Below are 18,532 nucleotides of genomic sequence, written 5' to 3' on the forward strand. Positions count from 1 at the left end.
TTTGGTGATCGTGAGCTTAGAAGAAGGTGTTTGGTAGCTTAGTAGATATTGAATTGTAATGTTGATAATAAAACAGAATCTTAACGTGCTTATTGGGATTAATGGTTTTTGAATTATGACTTGTAACTTGACGTTTCAAATTAGTAGTTGAACATGGATAATGGATAAGTGTTAGGGGGCGATAAGTTTTATGATTTTGGGCTTTTGGTGGAAGGATTTTGGTGGTTAAATGGAATTGTCAGGAAGGGTTTTAACAAGCTGAAAGAGAGAAAGGATAGAGACAGAAAATAGGAAATTTAGAGCATGGTTGTTGATTATGTTTTACTTGAATGGTGGACGCCGAAGAGCAAATGGGGGGCTATTGGGAGCAGCATAAAACAATTACCATTAGAAAAAGGGTTTCTGTGTTCACCTGAATATTTTACATGTCAAATATTTGAAATGACCTTGAAATTTAAGATAATTAACTAATGTTTGCTATACTGTTTTATGGAATTTATGGCCTATATCAAGATTAATTGGTTTCAAATCCCAGTCTTGCCATAGAGAACTATAGTTGGCTATGATTTGGGATCTAGAGCATTACGTCTACACTTAACAATGCCTTAACACTTGAGTTATGGGCCTCGAGCTTGGGTTAGCTGTGATTTGTTTGTTAATAGATTTGTACTTTAGGAAGCTCATTGCTAGCATCATAGATCGGATAGGCATGGCCCAAAACCTTGTGAATTGGTCTTTACGGTGCTTCCTCTATCAATTAGATCCTTTATCCATAGAATAAAGTATCTAGGCATATTTGTTTCTTTCATAATTCGACTTCTATGAAGTTGCTTCCTTTGCTACAGCTGATAAAAATCATTTTTTCCACATGCTATGTATAAAGCCTTTTTTTTTTTTTTTTCTAGCATTTATTAGTGTGTTTGCTCTTTCTTCCCCTTTTTTCCTCTATTGTCGAGATAGTCCCAGAATGACAGAACACAACCATATTATTAAAAGCTTGTATAGAACGGGTTTGTTCTAGTGCCCAAAATAATATTCTAAAGCTTTGTATGTTCTCCTTACTTGTGTGGATAAGGCCTATGTTGTAGATATATAGCTGCGATCATAGGATCAATTTCTAGTTGCATAGTTTCATAATAATTCTGTAAACTTCTGCATAATTTCATTCGGATTGAGCTGACTCCATTACGGTCTTCATTATATATATAAATTTAGATGGATGTTCCCGATTACTTTGAGCATGCTTATGTAAATTAAAGAACCTTGTGATTTATTTTAGATATATATAAAAATTATTAGAAGTTAAGCCCAAATGATAAGCTAGATAGTTGGATGCCCGAATCACATAAAGCACTACCGGCCTAAAGATATTAATAGCCCAAATGATAAGCTCTCCTACTATTACCCCAATGTTTAAATAGGTGAATTTAGAATGACAAGTTTATGTTTGGAATGGTGTATTAAATAATAAACATCATTAATCTATGTTTGAAATTGTTATAACTTAGAATTAATACTTCATTTTTAATTTCTAAAATTTAATGAAAACTGAGACACGAGAATAAATGTAATTAATTCAAATCAGAACATTATTTATCATTCACATTCTTTCTCCAAATAAAAAACTATAGAATTTGGATTTACTGTTATGATAATAATTAATTTGGTAATAAATATCCACTTTGGTTTAAATGCATTTATCAGTTTTAAAACTGAACTTGTTTTCTGTTTTTGTTATTGTATTTTCATTATCATTTTCCTTTGCTGAAGCAATATTATTGAGGACTTTAAGTTTATTGAACTGTAACTTTTATCAGTCAAAAATGTTCATGTAATACATTGTAAACTAAAGTAAATATGTTTGTTCATAATTTTTCTTTCAGTGCCCATTAGTCAAATGCATAATAATCATCGTGTGGAATTCTTCCCCCCTTATTACTTTACCACAATTGATATGGGGCTACATGGCTTCATAATCTGTTCGCAATAAACTCGTTTTATATTATATACTGGTAGATGACTTTAGGGGGACTTGTCAACCTTCTTGTTGAAATACCTTTGTTATACTATTTAGTTCACATCTTTGGATTGAATTTTGTGAGTTTTAATTGTTTGGATTTGATGTCAAAGAGTCTGGTGCTGATTTGTTACATTATGTTTAGTTGTACAAGGTGTACTGCTATTGGTGGACTTTTGAATGATACATTCTTATAATATGTGGTAGTTGTGCTTGTGTTGGAAATGGGGAATATCCCTATTCGTATAGCTCTTTCTTGTTTCTATAAAATAATGTTTATTGATCTTATTTATGTCTTTCCCACAGCTGCTTAAAAAAAAAAAAAAAACATAACTGCAATATTTTTCACACTTTATACTGATTGATTTAATTGTTTTATTTTTACACAGATTGCTTCAAAATTGTTTGAATGACATTGCAACAACAGTTGAACCATGGTTTCAAGTATGTTGACTGGAAAATGAAGGTACCCTGTTATTTCGCAATCAAAGAAAGAAACAATACTCAAGCCATAACTTTGGTTGATTGGTGGCCAAGTTCATAGTGCAAGTTGAATTCTCTTACATCATTGCTGTTCACTGTAGCTCTTTTTGACTTGCTTATGTTTGCTAGCTGCTTCACTCAGCTGCAGACTTTGAATGACCCTTTTTGGCATCTCACTACGAGAATACTGACTCTTGAGTCAACTCTTTGTTTTCAGTGTTCTTTTAATGAAGAAAATGCATGATCACTGGATTATTTTATGATTGTGAAGCAAAGCATCCCTGTATTTTATGAGTCTTCAATTAGCTTGTGTCTCATTTAAAACTTTTTCCAGTCGAAAGTATGGGAATATATCGATATACTTGAGCTATTTTTAGTTTTAAAAGCTTGTGTTCATTAAGAAGTTGTCGTAATTTGCATAGGTGGTTAGGGGATTGGGTATTCAATTTTTATTGAAATATGATGTTATTAGGCCTGTTTTTTGTATTTTCACCTTTGTGCAAGTTTCTTTGATGCATTTGACGTTAATTAGTTTACAATCAGTATAGGCTTGTGAGCATTGTCGGATGTATATGGTTATAATGCATATTATGTTATAAGCATTTTTTTTAAATTTTTTATTTAATCTAATGTAAATATTTTGCAGATGGCTTAGCCAGAAAAGGTGCCATGACAGTTTTGGGAAAGTTGCTGTTCCTAAACCATTAACTTATCCAGCCAAAGTATCCAGTTGACTGCTCTCTTTCCTTCTTTTCATTTATAAAGTTCGATTAATGGATGTGTTGGGTTTCCCTTTCAAATCTCATGTTTTCTCTCTTTGCTTCAAGGTTAGAAAATCTGGGCTGGACCCATGTGGAAATTTTCCCTAAGTGGGTAACATGTCTTGTGTTTGGGTTCTTTCCTGTCTCTCCCCATATTTTAAGCATTTAATGCCTCTGGGTGCACTTAATTGCTTCCTTTTCAGCTTAAAATTGCCTAACTGGTGCTTGGATTAATTAATGATTTTATATACTTCATAGGGTACACTTAGTTGGGAAGTATCTTATTTATGCCTGTGACTGCTTTATGCAGCGTGAAGCTATCCATGGTGTAAGTTAAAATATTTAATTTATTTGGAACTTGATGTCAATGGCTCATATTGCTTCGTTTTTTAATTTCCTTATAGTATTTTACCTGATTATGGTATAAGCTACTGAATTATGCACAAGTTTCGAGTAAAAGTATAAAAAATAAACTTTATTGTTTTTAATTAATTTTATAACACATAAAATTAAAAAAAAAAAAATTATTGGAGAAAGCCTTTAGAAAATTTAAATAGATAAAGATTAATACATATGGACTGTCTATGGTTGTCGAAAAATATATGGGTGTTGATGTCATCATCAAAACCTTAGGGGTTTCTATGCACGTTTTGTTTACTATCACAGCACAAAAAAAATCTCGCCTGCCCAACCAAGCAAGACAAGCTAATCTTTTTGTTTTGTGTCTTTTAGTTTCACATGGAAACGTTCTTCGACTGATTGATTAAAGTTCTTCTGTCGGCGAAAGCTGTAGTTTTCTTGGTTTCCTTAACTGCTTGTGTTTTTTTATTTTGTATTAGTTTTAAGGATCTGGCAAATCTTGTTGGTTTCTTTTAGGGAAAGTTAGTGAAACTAATCTTACAACTCATTAGGATTTTGAACATATTCTGTTTTAAGTTATTTAACAGATCCACACAAGATCAGAGTTCTCTTGGATGTATAATTTTTTTTGTCAAATTTATATTTTTTTTTTTTCTGGAAATTATATATATACTTTTTGTTTTTCCAAATTCAGTGTCCCGCATAGGAGGAATCTGGTTACATCGACATACCTGCATTGATACATTGACTCTCATTTCATAAAACATGCAGGAGAAAAAGAGAAAAAACAGAGCACTTAAATATTTTCCATACCTTCTCCCCGTTTGAATGGAGGAAGACCCTTGCAAGGGCTGTGCTGCATCGAAAAACATCCCCTAATCCACACTGTAATATAATTGTCGAAGCGCATCAATTGATCAAACACAAGCTACCAACAATGATAGATGAACAGAAATTTGGTATCTTGTACGATAATAACAAATATCCGTATGATAAATTCAGAGTCATCATCCAATTGAACTTTCAATAAACGTTTAGGTGCCTCTTCAAGCAAAGGAAGACCCAACTTCCCAGGAAGGCTTCTTACCCTTTACCTAAATAGCAAACTTAAATTCAACTAATGTATTGTTAAATAACACTCGAAACCTCAAAATGCAACAATAAAGTTTACTGCCATAATTTTCAACTTCCAGAGCATAATTGAAAGTTGAAATCCTCATATAATGCTGCTTGAAAAGCAGGAGTAGGAAAAAGCAATAAATACAATAACTACCTACTGAATTTTGTATCAAATGAGAACCCCACCATAAACTTCAGCAATAAATAAAAACCCCTAAAATGAAGCGCATTCACCCAAAGTTAAGGCTCAAGATTCGCATACAACAAATCTCAACATAGGCCTCATATAAAAAAAGAAATCAATGAATATGTAATTTAATCATTTCTTGTGGACCAATCTTTAACCAGCGAGGACTCAATTCAAGTCTATACGAACACTTAAAGAAGGGGACGCAGAATGAAAATGATACCAAAATTACCAGGTGACATAGAAGCTCACCCCAAACGAGTGAACATTTTCAGCTGCTACAACTGATTTTAGGTCAGACAAACTGCATCTACAAATCCGGCTACACTAACTTGAGCTCAAGAGCCAGAATGCCTGCAATGAAAGCCCTGATCGAATACATGGTACAGCAAAATACAAAGAAATAACAAAGTACACATATACCTTACCGGCATTCCCTTCCTCAGACTTAAATTTCTTGTAAAGCAAGATTGTTCCACTGGGTTTGAGAACTCTCGAACTTTCGCCAAGCACCCGATCATCAGGAAACTCGGTGGAGTACTAATAGATATAACAAGTCGAGAGAGTTGGACTCCATTGGCACTGACCTGTCAAACAGAAGAACAAATTGAACAATAACATTGCATACAAAAGGATTGAATTGAATTAGAAAAAATAATGAAAATTGAAAATGAAACCCAAAAGAGATTGAAAAAGTACTTATTGAAGATGCTTCGTGATAATGTAGGGATCACAGTATTCCTCTGCTTCATCCCTGAGCTCTCTCGTTGCATTAAAAATCAAGAAACCATGCTTCTTCTCCTTGGTGCTTGAATAGAAGTGATTAATATCTCTCGAAGAGACTTGCAGGATGGGTACGTAAATTTCATTATTTTTTTTTTCCTTCCGTGCTTGTATAAAAATATCTGGTGATAATTATTTGATCAACAGTTTTAATTATTGTGGTTTATGATAAAATTTGCAGTTATGAGTCAGAATTTATTGAACATTGTTGTTAATGCAGTAACAAGAAAATTAAGTTGTTCATCAGCTTCAACATTTATGAATCTGGAGAAAGTTTTAGTTGGAGTGAGTTTCATTTTTGGAGAAACTACTAATGCAGGCTAAAAACACGAGGCCAATGGTTCAATGGGACCAATTCTCAATTTCCCCAACACAGACCTCTTTTTTTATTTTAATATCAGGACATTGAAATCATTTGATACATTAATTATAAGTTACTGAAATTTGAGTTCTGTGAATAGAAATGATAAATATGTTGAAAATTTCGGTTTATAAAAAATGAAAATCAGTTGTACAAAATTACAACCAGGAGAGGGTTTAATTATTGCCTATACTTCCCTTCGAATGCAAGTTCACTTAGTATCATTAACAAGAAGATATATCGCAAACTTTTGTAAACTAGGGTACATAATTAATCTCTTGAACGTGAACGTGAGATATTTTTAAGGTATTTGGTTACATAATGGTGCAATAAAAAGATATTTTTAAGGTATTTAACTAACTTTTGAACATTAGCTAAATTCTTCGTTTCTTCGAAGTAGCCTACAGATGCTGATGTCAACAAGATGATGTCATGCTGACATCAGCATGAAGGTGTTATCTAATATGAAAAGTTTAAAAATTATAAGCCCTGTAACAAAATAAAATCTGAAATCCAAGGAACACTGTAACAAATACAATAAATCCAAAATCCAAATCCAAAGATCAAGCCATAAACTAAATAAACTAAAAATCAATGTCCAAATCCAATTCAATTTTAATGTTGCGGAGACCCAGATGCTGACATTCTCGGTCTTTTATCTCTTCTCTGACAACCAACATTAACTAGCAATCATACTATTAGATTCAATTTAGTATTCTACATATGATACTTTTGATTAGTAAGAAACTGCATAATTAAACATTAAGTAGCATAGCAAAATTTATTAAACATCCAGCTTACAATTTTCTATATCCAAGTAAACCCACAAACCAAAGCCCACAGGGGATATCCACTAATGATCAATTTCACAAATAAAATTCCCGAAATATATAAATATAAATAAGTAATACAAACAAATAAACTAAATCTTTATTGATAATAATACGAGACAATGACAAGCCTTAAGCTTTCAACATAAATTTCACTAATATAAAACATTCAAGTTATTGATATAATTACACAAACCAAAACCAAAAGCAATAATGCCCGAATTTTCTTCTAAAATTTGGGTAAAAAATCTATCCTAGAAATAGAAATGAAATATACATTAATATTAATTCATTAGCATAAAATGGCTATTGTTTTGTTGAAAAACAAACAACCAAACGAAATGTATGTAAATAAAAAACTACTAAATAATGGAGCAATATTAACCCTCTTGCAAAGAATTGGTATTGCTCCATTATTTTCAAAAACTTGTATACACATAGATCAAAATTTTATCCATTTCTAGATGTAGCTTCAATAGCAGCTAAGTCTAGAGGGAAATTATTAGCATTACATTCAAACATAACTTCCATATCAAGGTAGCATTACATTCAAACATAACTTCCATATCAAGGTTAGTGCGGTTAATAATATCAAACCCATCAACTACAAATTGGTTGAAATTGAAACCATCTAGGTTGAAAGCCATAATGCTAATACCTAAAACAATGAACTAGATAGCTGCTACAAGCCAAACAGCTAGGAAGAAATTTAAAGAACAAGAATTGTTGAAACTAGTATAAAGATTGATTGGCCAAAATAACCATGAATAGCTACAATATTATAAGTTTCTTTCTTTTAATTGAATCTTTAACCTTCATTAGTGAATTTATTATTATTATTATTTTAATCAAACTAGAGGTTACCAAGGAACCATGCATTAGCACTTAATAGGAAGCCGACGAATACACCAACTACGCTTAACATGTTATTGTTATGTCCAAAAAAGTTATTTTGATTTAGAATAATTAGTAGAATTACTCAAATAATTAAGTGTTTTCCACTTAGTGAACTAGATTTATTGTCATTACCTCTTTTTCCAATTAATCCCTTGATCTATTTTAATCACAATGATGAGCAAGTGTATAAATATAGAAAAACACTATACTTACTCATGAGTTGTACTAACTGCCTTACCTTTGTTAAAATTGCACATGGTATCTGTACTATGCGTATAGTATCTGTACTATGCGTATAGTATCTGTACTATACGTTATATTTACAAAGGATAATAAGATGGTTAGTAAGATGGTGAGTAAGCATAGTATTACTCATAAATCTATTCACGAAAAGATAGTGGATAGGAAGTAGTGTTGCTCAAATCCATTTAATACAAAATAGACTTGAAATATATATCGAATCAGTAACATACAATTTAATGTTTATTTCGTTATATTTTATTATTTCTAAAATAATAAATTCCCAATGAAAAACACTGATATCTACAATAATAAGATGAAGTAATGAATATGTGCGTGGAAAATTAGAATGAGAGTCTTCTGTGGGGGCCTATAAATATTTTCACCAGATGAGCCACAATCGCTAACAAACAAAAATATGTACGCCCTCCAGGACCAGGAGTTTACAACTTGTTAGTCCCATGTGGAGCCTCTAATCATTCACATGCGCCAAAAAATGAGCCGGCGATAAAAAGTTTTTTAAAAAAAGACATGGTGAGATCATTGTGGATTGGCCCCACGCAACTCTGGGTGTCTCCACCTTCATCAGAGAATTCTCTAAACGGGAATTTACTCCAGCTACTAATTTTTTGAGATTCATAAATTTTGAAGTTGAAGTTGAACCACTTAATTTACTTGATATTTCCTTCACAACACCTTCGATAAATTCTGCTTCAGGACTGCAAAATAATCAATTAACATTCATTATATTTACACTAATCAATAACAAATTGCATAATTATTATACTGAATTGAGCCAAATCAAATTAATAAACCACAAGGAATTAAAATCACTTACAGCCTTTCTTTTATTTTCTCTTAATCTAATATATTGAGGCAAATCAAATTAATATATACATACACATGATGAAGTGATCATACTTGTGCTTTGCCAATTAACCTCTCCACTCTACATCATCTATACTGTAAACAACACCACCTAAATAAACTTATAGTACAGAACAATTAAGTTATGTGCTTGTTGCTTTCGAAATTAGGCTCTGCATATTGTAAAGACCGATAAATAATATTTATTGTAAGGAATTAAGATTAAAGAATTTTTTACCTATCCTTCAACTCCCTTCCAAACAGATTGGTGATCTCCATCAAAGCGTTCCGCCATGTTTGCACGTTTTCTATATGGTCCGCAAACACTTTTTGATGTTGACCAATAGCTACCTCCAACTTTGTTATTACCAGGGATGGATTCACATCATAGAAAATTGGAATGACTGATTGTCCCCTTGTGTTTTTACATTCCACAATTTTCACAAGTTCATCCAAGCACCAGGGTGAAGAAACATAATTTTTTGAGAATACAACAATTGAAATTCTTGATTCTTCTATTGCATTAACAAGTTCTGGTAAAATGGGTTTTCCTATCTCAAGTTCTAGATTATCCTTGAATACCTTAATTCCCTCTCGAATCAAATGACCATATAGATGATTTGTAAAGTTGTTTCGAGTATCTATACCTCTGAAGTTTAGAAAGACATCATGTTTCGCACTAGTGGATGAAGAAACTCTTTGTATTCTCATGGTGCTGGAAAAAAGTTGAAAAAAAATATAAAAGTGGTAAGATAATTGTGGATTGTACCCACTCAACTCTCTGAGTGTCTCCAACTTCATCAGAAGTTTCTCTACACAGAAATTAACTCCAGCTACTAATTTTTTGAGATTCATAAATTTTGAAGTTGAACCGCTTAATTTACTTGATATTTCCTTCACAACACCTTCGATATATTTTTCTTCAGGACTGCAAAACAATCAATTAAAATTCATTATATTAATTATATTTACAGTTATCAATAACAATACTACACTGTAAAGAACAATACCTATATAAAGTTAATAGTAAAGAAGAATAAAGTTATGCTTGTTGCTTTGGAAATTAGGCTCTGCATAGTGTAAAGAGCAGTAAATAATATTTACCTGTCCTTCAAGTGAAATCCAGAGATATTGGACACCTCTTTTAAAGTCTTCCTCCACATTTGCACTTTCTCCATATCCACTTCAAAACGTACATCATGATCATCAAATGCTTCATGAAAAACTCCTATTTGATATCTTGGGTCGTCTGGCTCCAGATAATAGAAAATGGGAATGACTGTTTGTCCCATTGTCTTGTTGCATTCAAGAATCTTATTAAGTTCATCCAAACATTGGATAGAAGAAGCATAGCTTTTAGAGAAAACAACAATAAAAATTCTTGATTCTTCAATTGTTTTGTCTAGTTCCAATGAAATGGGCATTTCTCTTTCAAATTCTTTGTCACCCTTAAAAACTTTAAATCCTTTCCGATCCAAAGCAGCATATAAATTCTCTGTGAAGTTCTTGCCTGTGTCTTCATTGTGAAAGTTTATAAATACATCATATTTCCAACTAGCGGAAGAAGAAGAACCATATGAAGGAACTCTCAGGTAGCTCATGTTAAACAATTAATTTTGAATCAACTAGCTTCTTTTGGAGCAAGTTCTGTCTATGCAACCAATTTCCTCCTGTGTAAAGATAAATTCCTACANTCCAGAAGTACTTTATAGATGATAGCTGAAAGTAATTTCACCGAGAATTGAAACTCAAGGAGCACTTTGGTTCTCTTTCTTTTTGTTCTTCTCTTGTTTTTACCTTAAATCAATTTTAGTTTCGCAAAAACTAACCCAATATCTATACTGATATACAGATATAACACTAAATGTGGAAAAACAAATGTGTGCATGAACAGTTAGGCAAACAGAAGAGTAAACGACATTGTTTGCGATGCAATGATACAAAAGATTTAACAGTCATTCTGCTTTTTAAAAAAAAGGCAGTATATATTTCTTCGTGATGAGCAGTACAAAATATCTGTTGACCTCAATTTCTACACCACTTCCAAATATCTGTCAGCTAACACATAAAACAATTCATATGCTTCTTTTTTATCTATGAGATACCAATTGCTTATTTGTTACTGTGCCAATTAAAGTAAAAACAAAAGTAGAAAGAAATCTCACTGGTCATATTCAATATAATCAGACCTCGTGTTTAGAATTAACAATGAAATGTAAAACCCATCCAAATAACACGTTGCATATCATAATGACTCACCTGAAGATTTCTCACTTGATATGGGCAGCCAGCAGGGACAAATACAGCTTGCCCCAAATGCTGTTCAAACGACCATGGCTCAACTCCTGACAGAGAAAATGAACTGTTAGCATTGATCCAATTCATCAATGTGTTATTGATTAACCATTCAAGAAAACCAAAATGGATTCAAAGCTCACTGAGATGCATATTCACAATTCTTCCCAGCTCATGAAATATTTTTAACAAAAAAGTTTTACTCACCAAATTCTTCCTTCAATTTTCTTTTATGATCCCCATTCAGGTATATTTTTTCATCATAAAGAGGACGTGTCACCTGAGATCCAAACAATAGAATCAGTAACTCAAGGTTATATAATCCAACCATTTATGCTCAATAAAAAGGATTTATTTCTAAGGAATGAAACTTACGAAATCCTTTATATCATCACCAGGCTCCCCAAAATCGTCCCAGTGTTCTTGCAAATACTTGGTTAACTTTGGAACATCCTGCCGACGGAAGATATCCCAATGTGCTCCTGGAAGACTCTTTTCGGACTTATCTCCATTATCTCTATTTAACTGTTCAGAATTAACAGCTTTCTCTTCATTAGTAGCAGGTTCAATCCCTTGATCTTCCATTACCTCATCCTCATCTTCAGCAGACTTTTCCCCACATTCATTCTTCACATCATCTCCACCAAGTGATAAATCAGGTAACTTTCCTTCATCCAAACTCTTTTCAGGATTGTCAGTTGGCTCATTCACTTCAGATTCTGAGGCAGAACTTTGAATCTTCTCAGCTTCTGCTTTCTTCTGCTTCACTTCGCACGTATGTACCAATAAATATACCTGATAATAGTTTAGCAAATATCAGCAATTTTATTTTATCACTACGTTAAGTCACTGTAGGGAAGAATATATTATAGAAAGAAACAAAGTATCGTATTCTCCTAAGCCCTACAAGTTTGACACCAGTGGGATTTCTATGTAAGAACCCAATCAAACTCAATTACTCGTATCAATATAAGATAGACTTTCATATAAGTTTTAAATGTGATATCAGGTATTAATACATTGATAAATAGCAAGCACAAGGTAAGATTTGAAAACTTCAAATGGCGCAACCCGACTTTGAATTCAATTTCTTTTAGTCCACGCCAAGAATTCGAGCCTGATATTGTACCGATTAAATAAGAATCAAATATTCTCAAATCATCTTTGGTCAAGAAACTAATTATGGAATTACAAGTTATAAATTCATCATCTTCTCCAATGATAAATAGAGAAAAATAGCTCTTAAAAGTCAACTGATCATAGGTCAGCAAGAAAGCAGAATGTGTAACGTACCATGTCACGCATATTGAAGTGAAGGTTGGTCACTGAATCACCTCTACCAAGTTCCTCATTAGTCCCATAAGACATATAAATCTTAGGTCCTACATCGTTTTGCAAGGAATAATGAGGCAGTTTTGCAGCAACGTTTAGAAAACCCAACCGAGAATGAATATACTCAAGTAAAGGCAGTTTACTGATAAATTCAGGTTTATGATACAATAAAAATTCTTCAGAAGCACTGGAAGAAGGCCAATCCTTCAATTTCAACATTTCTGGCAGACCGTCCTCACGAAATCGTCCCTCTGAGTACCCATTGATGAACTGACTAAGTTCAATATCAACCTGCCCAAAAGTGAAAACCACATATCACAGATATTAGTTGCAAGCAGGAAATAATTTCAAGAAATATAGAGGAATACCAGGATGAAAGAAGAATCATAAACATAAATATAAGTAATAGCAACGAAAGCCCACCTCAGACCAGTCTAAGCAATCTATAGCCTTCACTGTTCTGTTCTCATCTTTTGTCTTCTCATCTGCTGTCTCCCGAATCCCCCTCCATATTTCCTTTGGGTCCCAGATTGACATGGATGACCTGTCACATACCTGCTTAACAATAACAGGTTCACCCTTGACCCAGTGTTTTCTAAAATTGCCAATCCCTTCAGTTTTAGTATCTTCAAATGATGGGCAGTACAAGAAATTATCCTCTTCGTCCTCTCTGTGAGCACACTGGAAGAGTCTTGGATTGTTCGACCCAGTTATTTGTAGAGTTCCAGCATCATGAACCTTACAACCGCTAACCATTTCCTCCACATTTTTCACTAGTTTTGCAACCCAATTCATTTTAAATATTCGGCTTAGGTTCAATGATCGATGACCACAGCCACCATACTCCTTGGAGGGGCATGGAATACTGCCATCACTGTTGGCTTTCCAGCCAGGGAACCTATCAGATAAATTTAATCTCAGTTTGGATATTTTAACTTGCTCTGACACAGTTTCTGAGTCTTGATTTCTCCCAGTAGCATGATTTTCTCCTTCACTATCACTCCTAGATGGTCCTCGAAGATCTTGACAGCAACTAAGGCACAGATCTAACAAGCAATTTGCACAATGGCGGTGATAATCAATGATGGGTATTCTACAGAAGTTGCTGCAAGAAAACAAATAATGATGAACTGCAATACTTAACAGTTTAAATTGAATCAAAAGCCAACTATTTTTTACTATTGGACAATTTTACAACCTCCTATTAAAAAATTCCAAGGAAAAAAGACATAAGATATTAATCAGTAGAATAATTTCTTCCTTCAATTTTGTAATTGATGTAGATCACCAAACACCATACACAATGGGATCTATGTATTTATGACAACAAGATCATGCTCTTGGATTGGAATCCTTAATATATTAATGTTTAAGACTCTAATCATACGTAAAACAAATGGCACCAATAAAAAATATCTTTAAAGTTCCGAAAGTTGTACCAGCACATCTGTTCATCTGCATTCAATTTTGTCCTGACAAGATCTATGTCATTGCCTGGAAAAATAATTGCAAATGTCACATGCATACATGTTATATTCTGAAAATTTGAACAAGAAAAGCCTTTTTACCACGAAATTTTTTTTCCAGTTCTACTTCATAGCACTGTATTTGATGGATCTGTTTAATCACAGGAAGCACAGCAGACAAAAGGGAATAGAGATATTGCAACTTGTCCAGGACAGGTATTTCCCGTATCCTTACCTGCAACTCAGTCAAAAAGATACTTTCCTTCAATTAGACTATTATACGTCTTATCAAAAAATTAGACAATCATAGCAAACAAAATCAGCACTCCTTATGAGAAGATAACATGAAACTGAATAATACAGTTACAAGGAACCTTTTGCTCACGAATGAAATACCTTAACCATATTATCCCCACGTAAGCATGCCTTGCAATTACAAGAACCACGACACGCAGGACAGGCCTTCTGAATTTCTTCCAATGGGATCTCTGAGTACCTGAGAAGTTAAACATAAATACTCAATATGCTAGTAAATTTGTAATATATGTATGTCTATCTAGAGACTCGGCCTCACCATGTTGAGATACAGTTATCACAATATCCTCTCTTATCACATTTTTGGCACCAAATAACTCTATCTCTATCATTCCTCCGGCACTGATGGCAAATCTGTCCACCGGTATCTTCAGAAGAATTCATGCTTCCATCAGAATATTCCTGCATAACTTGTCCATCTACAATCAGTGATGTAATATGGGAAAAATGGGAACCAAAAGAGTAATTAAGGATAATCATTCCAACAGAAAATACCCTTTACTTAATACAGTTTTCTACAGCAGGAACAATCCTCTTGAGTAATGCAACTTTAATTTGAAGCTAATCAATTTATGCTACTTTCTTGAAGCAAACCCTTACATTATTTTCCTCCAGTTATGTTGTGTGTGTTTATATTTGAAATAAACATATGTATACTTATTTATATATCGATGTGACAAAATCCATAACAACAAACCAGGAAAAATACTGACACATTGTGCTAAATACAATGTAATTTGACTCACCATCATTGTACTAGCGTCAGTACTCTTCTGAGATCTATTTCTGGAAGAGTCCATGGCAGAATGAGGTGGTGTCTTATAAGACCTCAAATTCTCGTCAAATTCTACAACATCTCGTTGCGAATCGTCATTTGCCTTCAGAGAATTACGTGCTGACAAGCTCCTTGTAGGAGGTGTTTCAGGTGAATATCGAAAATGGCTTTTTGATACCTTCTCCATATATTTCTTCCCAGACACCGGAGGATAGTCACCACCTTTCATGCTCACAATTGGCATGTCATAATCATCACTTTTACTCTCCAAGTATATGTCACTTTCACCTACAGATTTCCTTTTTGCTTTCTTCAGACTAGCCCTTAATGCAGAATTTGCAGCCCTCCTCTTTGCCTGGATATAATGTTTTTCACACACAGTTTTATCCGGCATAGACATTGCAGTGCATCTCCACTGTTTCCCATCTGACCTCTTGCACCGCAAATCATCCGGAATCCCAACATTGTCTTCACCATTCCCTGAACTTGACCGTGGATGATCCATCAACAAAATTCAACAGTAATACAACATTCACAGCTGTATTCTCATGAAACCAACCTGCACTCAAGATTAATGAAAACAACCAAAATGTTCATCCATAATCACACCATTACACATCAAGCTACTAAGGATACAAAAACAATCACACATTAACATTAACTTGGTCCAGAAACCATAGTATATTATATAGTTGAACTATCAATATAACTAATTTTCTTTACAAGAAAAAAAACACAAATAACAATTTAAAAAAGAATAAAATACAAAACAAAATTTGGCACTCCAGAAACCCAAATTTTCTCACAGAAGTTGCATTTAGTAAAGCATCATGCAAAATAATACGGAAACGAATTGAGCTACTAAGAACAACAAAATATTTACACACATTAACATTAACTCGGTTCAAGAAGCAATCTATACAATTATATCCAATTTTCAATACTAAGGTTTCGCTGACCATAATTTCCACAAAGCTAAGATACCAAATTCCAAGACAGTAGAAGTATCAGATTTACTAGTTTCCTCCAAAGAACCCACCCCAGAACAAAAACAAAATTTAAAACCTAAAAACCCGAATTTTTCAAATGCTACACAATTACTAAACAAAAGAAGCGAACTTTTGTCAAGAATCCAAGAATTGAAGAGATGGGTTTGCAAGAGTAACAAAAATTGACAGAATGCGAATGTAGTAAAAACAGAAATATTCAATTATACCCGCAAAAATATTAACAAAAAGAAATATACCTTGGACGAGGGTTTGTCAAGTCTCCCAGAACAACACAAACAATATGATGAGATTAACTTCCCAGAGCCGTAATTTAATGCAAGGCAAGGCTTCACTATGTCGAAAGGTTTTGATTTTGTTCTTTATTGTTTTTTTTTTTTTTTTTTTTTTTTTTTTTTTTTCCTTTAAGACTACTGGGAAGTGTGAACTTCAACAGACCGGACTCTAGACCCAGAGCTTAACCTGTTACCTCGGCCGTACCGAGCAAAAACTGTTACCTGAATAAACGGTTTTTTTTTTTTTTAAAGGTAAAATAAATTATATATTATAGATATATATATAACCAGACCAATTTATACGTACTTTAATTAATATTCAGGGTCTATTAAATACCCTATTAATCAAATAAATTAAATAATTCACAAATATGATAAATGATCACATTATGGAATTCGAATACAAGAATTCTAAATAACTCATCTAAATAACTAATTTTTTATATATTTCACTATCTGATAATGGTTTTTTTTTGTTTTATTGTGGGATACATTTTTTTTTTATAAATTTTATAAAGATTCGATTAAAAATAAGAATTTCTTAGAATTTAATGAATATTTAATGCAAGCAATGTTTGAGTCTTATATTTTTAAGTTTATTTTTTAAATTAAATTTAAAAATTTAAATCAACCCTTGTATTCCTAAAAAAAAAAAAAAAATTGTATATGAACTAATTACGTAAAACCAACTTATCATCACGTTTTACTTAAATATGTAACATACATTTGTCTCATAATTAATAGATTAATAACACACTATGACATTGTAAATGTTCTCACTATCGTATGCATAATAATTTGCAATAGATAAGCCGATAAGGGTTTCACCGGTGTTGATATTTTGACGCTCACATCGGTTTACTAGAAATGTAACTTAGGTTAGACCTTGGAAGGATTAACTTGAGTAAACTTGGATGTAGAATAGGGTTATTCAAGTTAGGTCTAAAAAACTATATAGCGATGACAACGGGCCGGGCCAGGACTGGGTACCTCGGAACCCAGACCCAAGCCTGACCTCATGACAAAGGTCCAAGCCCGGTCCGGGCCCGTCACGGGTATGACATTTAAAGCTCAAGCCTGGTTCGACGGGCTTTTTGTAACCTCAGGCCCGACCCAAGCTTGTCCATTTTTATAATGTGAATTTTTAAATATTAATAAATTACAATTTTTTTTTATATTTTTAATTATAGAAACAACTTTTAAATATTAATTTATTTTTGAATACTTACCAAATATATAAATGACTTTCCACAAAGTGCATTAATCTATCCATGTAGGGTTTGGGAAAAATGAGTATATGTATGTAAGATAATCTTGTAGTTAAATATATAGTATAAGGGTAATTTAGTATAATTAATACTAAAATTGTCAAGTCGGATCGGGCTTGAAGACATACCCAGGCCCGACCTGGCCCGTACCAGAGATCGAGCCTTAAAATTAAGTCCAGGCCCAAGCCCGAGCCCAACCTCACGAACATCGGGTAAAGCCTGACCTTTTCTGATTGGGTACCCGAAAATATCGAACCCATTGCCATCTCTAAAACTAGACACGTTAACTATGCCAGAAAGGAATGTTGCGTGAATCTAGGCTCCGTTTGATTCACTTTTTTGTATTTTTTAAAAAAATTTTTTTAAAAAAAGTTAAAAAAAGTTGAATTGGGCGGGTATTACGATGTAGGATTTGAAAATTAATGAAAATAGCCCATATGTTTGTTTATTTACTAAACACCCCTATAATAAAACTTTAAAAGTTAACAAAAACACCCCTAACCCAGCCATTGAATAATCACAGTCAGCCACCACCGCCGGAGGGTGGCCGGAGTCTCCGTATCGACGCATGACCTGCTGGATCTTGCCGGTTGTGTGCCGATATGGCCTTTGCCGGCCAGATCCACAGTAGATCTGGCTAGCAAAGGCCAGATCTGGCCGCATTTGCTCGTCAATGACGGCCAAAGATACGGCCGTCGTTGATGGTCAACGACGACCATATGTTGGCCATTGTCGACGTCTAGTTACAGCCAAAGATCTGACTGTTGAAAAGGCCAGATCGGCGCACTACCGGCTACATTCAGCCGGTAGTGCACCATTATATCAGATTCCGGCCAACTTCTGGTAGTGGTGGCCGGAATCTGGTATAATGTGGGTTTATGAGTGTTTTTTGTA

At 33.5% G+C, this 18,532-nt stretch overlaps 2 protein-coding genes across 2 annotated transcripts; both read right to left on the reverse strand.

Annotated features, from left to right (window-relative positions):
* Positions 1-8,321: 8,321 nt before the first annotated feature.
* On the reverse strand, positions 8,322-10,586 carry LOC116111828. Its single transcript, XM_031397978.1, has 3 exons — positions 10,010-10,586; positions 9,144-9,833; positions 8,322-8,757 (listed from the first exon to the last, which is right to left on the reverse strand). Exons 1-3 carry the CDS (start codon positions 10,504-10,506, stop codon positions 8,511-8,513), a joined length of 1,434 nt encoding a protein of 477 aa, XP_031253838.1. The 5' UTR covers positions 10,507-10,586; the 3' UTR covers positions 8,322-8,510.
* Positions 10,587-11,092: 506 nt separating this feature from the next.
* Positions 11,093-16,489, reverse strand: LOC116111837 (lysine-specific demethylase JMJ25-like). The gene is made up of 11 exons (XM_031397985.1): positions 16,335-16,489; positions 15,060-15,647; positions 14,573-14,715; positions 14,395-14,494; positions 14,101-14,233; positions 13,972-14,026; positions 12,956-13,637; positions 12,494-12,823; positions 11,576-11,995; positions 11,408-11,480; positions 11,093-11,250 (listed from the first exon to the last, which is right to left on the reverse strand). Exons 2-11 carry the CDS (start codon positions 15,591-15,593, stop codon positions 11,108-11,110), a joined length of 2,613 nt encoding a protein of 870 aa, XP_031253845.1. The 5' UTR covers positions 15,594-15,647; positions 16,335-16,489; the 3' UTR covers positions 11,093-11,107.
* Between the last annotated feature and the right edge of the window lie 2,043 nt (positions 16,490-18,532).

The sequence above is a fragment of the Pistacia vera genome, unplaced genomic scaffold (assembly GCF_008641045.1).
Source record: "Pistacia vera cultivar Batoury unplaced genomic scaffold, PisVer_v2 Contig650, whole genome shotgun sequence".
Taxonomy (NCBI): Eukaryota; Viridiplantae; Streptophyta; class Magnoliopsida; order Sapindales; family Anacardiaceae; genus Pistacia; species Pistacia vera.

Coding starts and splice junctions, on each gene's coding strand:
- LOC116111828 (XM_031397978.1), bottom strand. CDS start 10,506: ATGAGCTACCTGAGAGTTCCTTCATATGGTTCTTCTTCTTCCGCTAGT. Junction 9,834..10,009: donor GGATTTCACTTGAAGGACAG/GTAAATATTATT, acceptor ATTGTTTTGCAG/TCCTGAAGAAAAATATATCG. Junction 8,758..9,143: donor GGAAGGGAGTTGAAGGATAG/GTAAAAAATTCT, acceptor ATTATTTTGCAG/TCCTGAAGCAGAATTTATCG.
- LOC116111837 (XM_031397985.1), bottom strand. CDS start 15,593: ATGGATCATCCACGGTCAAGTTCAGGGAATGGTGAAGACAATGTTGGG. Junction 12,824..12,955: donor ATTGCTTAGACTGGTCTGAG/GTGGGCTTTCGT, acceptor ACTTTTGGGCAG/GTTGATATTGAACTTAGTCA. Junction 11,251..11,407: donor AAAATTGAAGGAAGAATTTG/GTGAGTAAAACT, acceptor TTTCTCTGTCAG/GAGTTGAGCCATGGTCGTTT.